Source organism: Salvia hispanica, chromosome 3 (genome assembly GCF_029641045.1).
Source record: "Salvia hispanica isolate PSC_SH4W2 chromosome 3, Shi_PSC_v1, whole genome shotgun sequence".
NCBI classification, from domain to species: Eukaryota; Viridiplantae; Streptophyta; class Magnoliopsida; order Lamiales; family Lamiaceae; genus Salvia; species Salvia hispanica.
In genome coordinates, this window is record NC_142694.1 from 6,052,613 (window position 1) to 6,063,463 (window position 10,851).

At 39.9% G+C, this 10,851-nt stretch overlaps 1 protein-coding gene across 1 annotated transcript; it reads right to left on the reverse strand.

Moving 5' to 3' along the window:
- Positions 1-135: 135 nt before the first annotated feature.
- On the reverse strand, positions 136-9,881 carry KEG (protein kinase KEG). Its single transcript, XM_048115059.2, has 16 exons — positions 8,907-9,881; positions 8,151-8,513; positions 7,822-8,049; positions 7,487-7,612; positions 7,064-7,400; positions 6,702-6,859; positions 5,879-6,036; positions 5,627-5,748; positions 5,359-5,493; positions 4,393-4,517; positions 4,195-4,299; positions 3,829-4,077; positions 2,679-3,012; positions 2,393-2,581; positions 1,999-2,304; positions 136-1,698 (listed from the first exon to the last, which is right to left on the reverse strand). Exons 1-16 carry the CDS (start codon positions 9,662-9,664, stop codon positions 487-489), a joined length of 4,905 nt encoding a protein of 1,634 aa, XP_047971016.1. The 5' UTR covers positions 9,665-9,881; the 3' UTR covers positions 136-486.
- Positions 9,882-10,851: the final 970 nt, after the last annotated feature.

Below are 10,851 nucleotides of genomic sequence, written 5' to 3' on the forward strand. Positions count from 1 at the left end.
ACCGGCAATTCTGGTTCTGATTTAAGATGAACCATAACCGGCCTAATAGAACCAAGAGAACGGTTTACGGTTCGACCGTGCAGACACAGTTCCGGTTCCAGGCCAAATTGTTAGTCTTGATTAAAATCTGGTCACTTAAAAAAATCTGAAATCACTGGAACTCATACGAGGAAACTGTTCTGTTATTCGAATATACAAACGAATAAACCACAACCATACCTTTATTTGTATGTAGTCTACAGCTCAAATAGCTTCACATAAATTTTCAACTCAATAATATTAAGGTCAGCAAGCTGAGCTAGGGTTGAGCACACCATCAACCCAATCCCTTTCTTCTATAAGTTTATCGTCGGCTATATAATCAATATGGCGTCTCCTCCGCCGCGAAGCAACTCCAATTTGATAGCTATGCAGAGCGCTGTTACCTCAATGGGGTCGAGACGCCTCAGATTTCAGTATGGGTAGAAAATGTTAGGCACACAGCGTTCAACTCTCGTCAAGCACAATATCAGCAGGATCACCGATCCACGGCCTCCCTTCACGCCACCTAAACTTGATCCGCAGCTTCCCATTCGCATCGACTCCTACTACCTCACCTTTGCTTGCGTGAGTCTCCATGCCCCATCCCCACCGGGGCGTCACCAGCCCGTCTTTGATCTTTACCTTATCCCCGACTCTGAATGGTCTTAATCTTTCCAACTCGTGAGTTTTACAGAGCCATAGCCTGTCCATAAAGCAGAACGCCACCCAAATGTTTTCATCTTCTATACGGTGCACAACTCCTATGCTTGAATGGGTTGCATCTCCCCAATGATGAGTAGGAATGACATTTGGCTTGACCCTTACCCAGTCTCGAATATGAAGTTCTCTTTCCTCAATAGTTTCCACTTCCGAAGGATCCAGCACCCATGATTTAGAGCCAGTAGGTGTGTATATTCTGAGTTTTCCATCTGCATCTATAGCTGATATAGTCCCTATACTTGCATGGCTGTGTCCCGACCAACCAAACCTCGGTTGCTTGACCGAGTTCTTAACCTTAACTCGCTGCCCCACCACTAGTTTGTCGACTTTAGTAAGATTGGTTGTATTGCCAACCCATAACTCTTGCTCTCCACAGAATGCAACCAAAACATTTCCACTCCATTCATTGTTGTCACACTGAATCCCTTGTACCACACCAACACTACCGGGGGCAACAGATTTCCAACTAGGAGCAGTATCTCCCAATCTAACCCACTCCCCTACCTCATACATTTTCTCGACTTCTATATCTGCAGGATCCCCCTTCCATAAACCCGGTACACCGTAGAACGCTACTCTCACCTCACCATCACCATTTACACTAACAATAACACCCCGAGAATCAGCATGAGCACCTCTCCAACCCCATCTTGGCTCAACAAGACCAGATCTGAATTTTATATGTTGTCCAACTTTAAATGCTGGGACCTTTTCAACATCAGAATAATGAGTACTCGACCTTCCCTTGCGGAAACAGCAAGCTAGCTCTAGATAACCAGTATCCTGTACACTGTGCACAATTGCCAAACCTTCCTTACCTATGGTGTTCCAATCATAACTAGGTCTGGTACCCAGGCTTGGCTTTGAACGCACCCAGTCACCAACTTCAATACCTGGAAGTCTTTCTGCATCACCAGGGGAAACTTTCCACAAACTTTGTCTCCCAGTAACTTTCACCTGAAATAGATAATTGGGAAGATACTTCAGTGGCATAACTCATGACACAGCCAAGACAGAAATGTTCGGAGATCAGTGAAATCACTATTAGAGGAAATAGAGCCAATGGATTCAGTCTTTCCAATACCACAAGGTTTTATTCGTGTATATTTTTTTTTTCCTTTACTGAATCCAGGAGGCTGTGTAGGAAAAAGATAGGGCACAGTCCTCCAAGAAGAAACTCTTTATTCAATCAGCAACCAACTTATTCCACATGAGAGTTGGACACAATAAAATAGAAAAGAACAGAATGAAGCTTACATTCAGGGCACCATCCATGTCAATCCTCACTACTTTTCCAATAGTAGCAGGTGTTTCATTTGACCATCCAAGACGAGGCTGAGTAACAGAAGAAATCACATGAATATCTTGACCCAATTCGAAAGGAGGTACCTTCTCCACATCTGTAACCGAACAGCGGAAAATCTTGCTTCGGAAGCAAAATGCAACTCCCATTTCACCATCCTCCTCCAAACTGTGGATAATACCTATACTGTTCCTTGTAACGTCTTCCCATCCATATATCGGTGAGGGAACAGAAGCTTTTACTCTAACCCAGTCTCCTACCTGCGTAAGTTGAAAATTAGACAGTGAATAGAATTAGACGTTTACATCAGTCAGATAGATCATAGACCAATAACTAAGACAGGTTTACCTTAAAATCTTCCACCTTTTCCATGTCAGAAGGATCAGCTTGCCATGGAATAGGCCGATCGGGGATTTCAATTATCAGAAGACCATCATTTTCTATCTCACTAATTCTTCCAACACTATGATGTGTCTCACCACCCCATGCATATCTAGGTTCAGCAACAGACCGCTTTACACAAACTCGATCACCAATCTGGTTAAAATAAGACATTACTGTAACTAAAACCAAAGGAGATGAACTCGGGAAACAAGGAAACTAAATTCATATATTACAACTGAAATGCCCTTACCCTAAATGGTTCCACATGCTCAACTTCTTCAGGTTCACAATGCCAGGGAGCAGGAAGATAGCTTAGTTCCAATAACAGACTATTATCGGGTCTAACACAATAAACTACACCTATGCTTCCTGGAGTCACGGCTCCAAGTCCATGTTTAGCTGTAGTCAGTGTTGGGCGTATACGAACCCAGTCTCCAACCATGAATTCTTCAACTCTTTCCATTTCTGCAGGATCTGCTTTCCATCCTCTAGATGCTCCAGGGAATCCAACACGCAAGACTCCATCATCATCAACACACAAAACTGTTCCTATGCTATCTCGTGACTGACCCCGCCAACCAAATCTGCATTAACAGAAAGAGAGTTGATGCGAGTTCGGTGGACACACAGGAAATTAATAAGAAATATGGCCTATATTTTAACTTTATTAGTGAAAATTAAGGACAACCAAAAGTGGTCTGATATTTCCCAGCAGGTGGTAGCAAAATTGGACTTTTCATGCCATGTTTTAATGGATGAAGGGAGAGCAAAATGGAAATTCTAGAGACAGGCCAAAGGCAGGTCATATTGTCGAATTAAGAACAAAATTTAGTTCAAAGATGCTCATATTCCAGAAAGTCTCTGCAAATTTAGAAGCATGGACTAGACGGAACTAATGCACGTGAATAGATGGAGGACAATCTGTCTAGTTTGGTTCGACCTTAACAAATTTTCAAAACCCAAGCATACTACAAATAAACATTATATTTGTGACTAAGAATTATGTCTTATCTGAGAGTTCAAAAAATTACTACATTACTAGAAGGGATTGATTGAATAAGCAACAGTCAGAGTTATGCATTATCTAGTCTAATATATAAACTGGGTTAACTGATACTAATGCATCAAGAGATGAGATGGAAGAGAGAGAAAAAATAAATAACAATCAAAAAAGATAGAGCTATCTACTTCAGAAAAAAAAACTAAAAGTTTTGCAAGAGAACCAGGAATGTGCGACGCATCAAGTTGACAATAAAGATGACACAAATATCTGAAGCAGTATTCAATAATTGATGAGCATAGCTTAAGAATGAAGAAAAATATACTGGAAGTAATTTCAAAAGTTGGTAAGTATACCTAAAACTCTAAAAAGGTTTATGTCCATGTCAGAGAGGTCATACCTTGGCTCTATGACATCAGATTTAAGTTTGACATGCTGCCCTCTGTCAAGTGGAATTACTTTTATGACTTCATTTGTTAGTACTTTGTTTGCTAGTACTTGAGCTTCTCCAGAACAAAATATTACAATGAGGGTTTCACTATCCAGGACACTTTGGACAAAGCCTACGCTCCTGTGTGATGCACCTTGCCAGCCATAAGTTGGTTCCGTTATGCTTCGTCTGTATTTTACCCAGTCACAAATTTGATATCTGCAAAAACGTTTTACAGCATCAAACTACTCATACAGAAAATATGTACCAAGAACGTCAAATACACTATAAGATAAACACTAGAACCACAAAGTAATGATATTGTTGTCTACGCACACTGTAGGAGACATATGGACCCCTCTCTCCGCCAGTGCCTCCATCAAATCTTCAGAAATCCATTCTCTAGGAAGAGCCTCCAAGAAGTCCCGTAATGTCTTACCACTGCAAATCATTTGACATTTATTTATTATACTACGCCATACATTACATGAACAACTTTACATAGAAAAGTAATTCAGAGATATCAGAACTGGCCTGTGATTCCGAACATCAACTGCAGCATCAGGATATCTAAGCATAACAATGATCCATTCCAGATTTTCACGTATCATCTTTGCCGTATCAGCAGCAATATGAAATGCATTGTCACCATCATCATCCTGAAGATAACGCGTGTAGGACTATTATCTTAGTTATATTCTCAGTGATGATCGATGGAAATTTTAAAAGGTAGCAGGACAAGCAATAGAATAATTTAAACTGTACACAATTATCAACAAGTCCAATATCTTGAAAACTTAAAAGTATGCTCAACCATCTCCTTAAAGTGGCAGACACTTAGACACATCAAGTTAGGATCTGTAGGTAAAATTAGCTCAGTTCAAGCCAGAAAACACTTAAAAATAACTACATAAAGCTTGTCAAACAAATTTTGACGGGTTTTCTTGAACATGCCATTGGATCTATATACTCGAAGTGACAGAACTTTTTTTCCACAATCACTTATCTTCTGACTCTTCTTTTGAGTTATTAGTATGATATCCTAATTTGGAACAGCTTTTTCATTGATGGAAAAAGAAGACACATTCAGTATGATCAATTGAAAATTCAAAAAAGTACAAGGGTTGGCGGGGTCAACTCAACTAGAGATTCGGTTTAATTCATGGGTACCAAAGACCCATTCATTATGTTGGTAAACATTCCACTCAACTCGAGATTAAGTTTCATTTTTTGTGTTTTATTTTTGTGTGCTGAATTATAATTTCGCCATTCTAATCTTGTTCCTAAAAGCAAAAACATAATTCCATCCACTCATTTTTAGAATCCTGGCTCCGCCCCTGTCCTCAAACATGTTGAATTGATCTAAAAATTTCAAAAGCACTGTGTCTTTTACCACAATTAAGCAAAGATCACTTGAATTATGTTATCCTTTCTTAATATGATTTCCCCGGACTAGAACTTATGCCAAGTACTCAGACCAAAGACCCAAAGTTATCAAACCTGCATGTTGCAGTTTGCCCCAGCTGATAGAAGCAATCCAACACAAGACTTTGCACCTCTGGCCAGTGCTACATGGAGAGGGATGGTATTCTGCTCATTCCTTATATTCACATCCACGCCAGCTTCCAATATGATCTGCACCGGTTAAATTCTCAATAAAGTATTTACACCTAGTAACATCTTGTCCAATTTTCTTTTATCATTTAAAGCTCTAGCATTGATCCAAAAGGAATAGAATTTGGTGTAATTAAGTGATTGCTTGGCCTACCCTTACTAACTCAACATCATTAGCCATAGCAGCAGTGTGCAGCGCGGTTTGGGCATGCTGGGTATCTTGAGCTGTTGGATCTGCTCCGGCAGCCAGCAGTATCTTCACCAGCTCTCTACCCTCTACAGGATTACAGAAAACTGAAAATGTAAATGCCAGAAACAGAACTTGCAGGCATTAAGGGGGAAATTGTTCTGAAACCTATTAGAAGCATAGATTAAAAAGGCTTGAAATCAATTGCCCAACTTATACCAGGTTCGTGATCTTTCTTGGAGGCAGCTGCCATGCACAAAGCTGTTCCTACAGGGCTCTGGATATCTATTGCTTCTTCAATCTCATCCACAGATGCAAGCTCTACCCATCTTTTGACAACAGCTACATTCCAGGTCATTACAGACAAATGCAGAGGCCTGTCAAATAAGATGCCCTTATAGCATGCACCAGCATATGGGAACTTTACCACAAACAATAAAAGACACAGATGCTTTGAGTCTTATGAACCTCATATTAATTTATATCACAAACAATCAAAGATAATTACACCATTGAACCAGAGATTCAATCCAAACTAATAAAAGTGACTACCAAACTAGATACATAACTTTCAAAGGCATTCCACAACGGATGCTATTGCAGCCTTACTTGTACCAACACAGGAACAAATTAATGAAGAATAGCCTGCTGAACTATATTGCCTCTGTCATATAGTGCATTTTCAAAGTTTATCTATTGCTCCACAGCCCACTTAATAGTATAGAGATGCCACAGCATGCAAACACGTTTCCACATTAAATTTTATGTATGTAATTATAAGCATTCAATCTCAATTTTTTTTTCAATTCTTTGAAAATCTAAGACAAATGCATTACCCAAAGTTACTGAGGTAAAAATATACTGTATATCATGTTTTCCTACACTAAAGTCATAATAAAGTCAAATGGAAAGTGGACTCTACTTATCATGTTGACTTTCAAAGGAAAAACGTTTCTCGTAACTTGCTTTTCTCTACCCTAGTACTCCATATGACTAGCCAAAAAATCCCATCTATGCTACTTGAAAATGAATTCACACTTACGTCAGATGTTTAGAATTCAAGATTCTCATAGATCTACATCCTCCATTTTCCAATATAACAATAGCACAGTCAGTGTATTTCTTCGCAACAGCTCTGTGAAGTACAGATTCACCTTCATCATCAACAGCATTTGGATCAGCGCCCGCTAATAATAACTCCTGTTGGCAAACGAGGGTAAGAAATAATAAATATCAGAACAAACAAAGCAACAGTTAGTAAGATTAAGAAACAAAAACATGTCGCATGAAATTTTGGAAAAATCTGGGTTATGTTTTATGTAGTTAAATTATCCTGCTTTGCATTTCTACGTCTTCTCCAAATTTAGTCCACGAAAATAGGTTAAAAGGGTCAGAGAGACATACTCGCATGCAATCTGGTTGGCCATGGTAGGCACAGACAAGAGCAACTGATGGACCAAGGCCTTCCCTCAACCGGGACCTCACATTTGCATTGCGTTTAATGAGTGCTCGAACACATTCAGGTGACCCAGCTGCCAGAGCAAAAACAAGAGGTGGGTCACCGTCTTTGTCAAGGACGTCAACATTAGCCTCGTCGTACTGCAAAATAGCTTCAACCAGTTCAACACTGCCCCGCCTACAAGCCAGGTGAAGAGCAGTTTGGCCATCCGCATTTTGTGCTTCTAGAAGTGAATGTAGAATATTACGATCATGTGCAGCAGCAGTCTTTGCAAGCAACTCTCTGCATGGGATGGGTAGTGAAATATGTATCTTAAAGAAGACACTATATCTGCTATTACAATCACGAATAACGGAAATATGCCTCACCTCACGCCAGTGAAATTTCCTTCAGAGACAAGTCGATGTAGAAGGTTGGGATTTGCTAGCTGAACCTCCACCTCAGCTGATGTGGAGGGAGGAATCCCATTTATTACAGGTGTAATAGGCAAGTCACTGGTCATAACATGAGTAAATTTTAACGTCAAACTAATCAAACATGAAATGAAGTACCAACTACAGGGTTATCTATAAATAAATACCAAAAGATACTGAGGGACAAGATACTATGAGGAAATCTGTAGCAAACATTTTATACTTTTTTCTACTTATTTGCACACAAATATCATGCAATATGACCTCCATGATTTGATCTAGTTTCTTACTTGTCTGGGCTTGCTGGTGGACTCCTAGGGATCCCTTGCAAATGACGAAGAAATATTGCCAACATTGAATGAAAAGTTGGCCTTTTTGCAGCCTTGAACTGCAGGCAGTCACCAACCATCTTCCACAATTCCCTCGGTATTCCAACACCAACTACACTATATTGAGGAGGCTGTCGTTTGGCTTTGACAACAGATTGATAGATTTCTTCAGCACTTAGACCAGCCCACCTGTATAGAAGAAACCTACTTGTTTTTCCCATTCATTCTCAAAATTTTAAAAAACAAAAATAACAGGGTATCCATGGAATATATTAAACAATTCAACATACGGAATGGTACCCGTGCACATTTCTACCAATGTGCAACCGAAGCTCCATGCATCAGATTCAGGAGATATGCCAATGGCGTCATCCCAGAAAAGATGCAGCGACTTCTTCACAGGTTCCCATGCTTCAGGGGCAGTATAGTTTGGGCTCAACATTGTGCAATCCATGCATGAATGAATTTTTGAGGGCTCACATTCTTTTCCGGATTTTCTGCAATCAGGCTTTTTTAAGATGGCTGGGAGCCCGTAATCAGAGACCAAGGCATGACCATTCTCATCCAGGAGCAGGTTGGATGGTTTAATATTCATACAAACAACACCTGCAGCATGAAGTTCAGCAACTCCCCGGGCGATATCTGCTCCATATCTATGCAAAAAAAGAGTTATAGGTAAATAAAAAGCTATGATAATTCTCAATTACATGGCTTGAAAGTTTAAAAAAATAGTCTTTAAGCTCCCTGTGGTACTGTGCAGCATAATCACTTGCAAATACAATTGATGAGAAATTGTCTGTTTGACTTAAGCAGAAAACTTAATGCTATAAAACAGCAGACATTTTTACCTATTGCATCAAAATTTAAAATTGACGAGATAGCAACTGCGGAAATGCAATATTCGAGCTTTCAAACCTTGATACCTTATCCAGGCTTAAAATAAATGACCAATAGCTAAACCTACAACCTAATTACTTACACCACGTTCAGTATTACATGACCAAATTTCCTATGCTGCTGCATTCACTAAAAAAACAATGGCAAACCTGAGTATTTGCTCGAGCGTGAGACGCCCTTCATTCCGCTGCATTGCCGTCTGCACAGACCCATGACACCTATCCATCACTAAACAAAGGCTACTCTCCATCTTCATAGCTCCATGGAAAGTGCAAACATTCCTACACCACATCGATTTCCTCCTCAACTCCTCAAGCTGCCCCTGCATCCACACCACATCCGTATCCTCCCCACTAACCACCTTCTTCACCGCCACCTTATGCTTACATCCCCTCCCCGACACAATCGCCGCCCACATCTCAACCCCCGCCCTCCTGCTAATCCCTTCCCCAATCTTCTTAACCAATTTCACCTCTTTATGCACCCCCAAATCAATCCTCCCCCCTCTAGAACCCTCCCCAACCCTCCTACCCCCATTGCTATAAACACAACCACCACCGCCGCCGCCGCTACTACTATTTACAACACTACTATTCCCACACAAATTGTTGCTAATAAAAGCCCTATTAACACTACCCTCGTCATCCTCATCGTCCTCATCATCCTCGTCGTCCTCGCCGCCCTGGATCAAGGAGAGGACGGCGTAATTCTTCTTTAGGGCGGAGACAGAGTTCCCGACGGTGGAGACGCTGCGGCAGCGGGGGCAGGAGAGGGACGAATCTGGCGAGGCGGAGAACATCTTGGAGAGGCACTCGCGGCAGAAGCCATGGCCGCATTGGAGGAGGAGAGGGCACCGGTCCTCCTCGTTGTACTTGTTCTGGCAAACTGAGCAACACGGCACCCTCATCAATTAATGATTTTTTAATTAATATATAAATTTTTTCCCCCTAGTCAATGCTGATTTTTCTACTCGCCGGTAGAATCGCGGCAGCAAGCAGCTAAATTGAGTTGAAGATTCGGCGAGTATCGCTGGTTTTTAGAGAGAGAAGCGCAGATCCATGAAAAAGGAAGAGTTTTAGAGAGAGAAAGGTAGGAAATTGGGAAGGTGAGCTCCAGTGTGAAAACTTGATAGTTGGGTTTTGCCGTCGTTTTTTCCACTCTCTCTCTCCCTGTGTGAAACATATTTTTACTGAGGTGAGAATTTTTTTTATTTTCAGTATAAATTTATAAGAATGTTTAGTTAGGTGGGTGTGGTGGAAATAATTTGATATAATATGATTAAGTTGTTTGAACTGTGTAGTTTTGCGTTTAGACTAATTAATTAGCAAAGGATAACATATTCAACAATTTGGTTGTTGACAATTGACATATTTAAAAATAAAATCCTCTTGTGAATTTGTTTGTTGTTGTGTACTTCACTAAATGCATGTAGATTATGACACATTATCATGCATTAATTCTTTATTAGTCAATGCAAATAAGATTACTACAACACATTTGGAACAATTCTTGGTAAGTAAATCTACATACATCACTTCAATAATACGATAACAAATACATTTTCCGTCCCGCCAAAGTTAGGTATTTCTTTTCAGTATGAGGTGGCGTTTTAGTATTTTTATATGAACTGATAATAGAATGGGTAAGTTTTAGTGCATATAAAAGTCGGAATATTGATTGCTTTTTGTTTTTATTGATTGTAAAAAATAATTTATTTTGTGGAGCATTTTATTTAATATTTAAATTTAATTTATAATTTTTTTTTAATTTACTATATTTCTACTTTCAACTAATTAATTGGAGATTTGGATTTCTTTAGGAATTGGAAACAGAGAAATAGCAAGAAGAGATGTACAATGGTTTCAGTCGGCAAACCATGTCGGAAAATCAACGAGGAAGGTCAGCAACATCCACAGAGGAAGCTGAAGGCAGGCCGAAGAGGAAATCGAAGAAGAAGTGCAAGAGTCATGAGTCAGAGGGGAGAGGGAAGAGAGAGTTAAATAAAATTTTAGAGTAATAAGGTGTGCAATTGGTAAATGTTAATAAGGTATTAAAAATCTCAATTTTTGCCAAAATAGAAAATAACTCAAATTC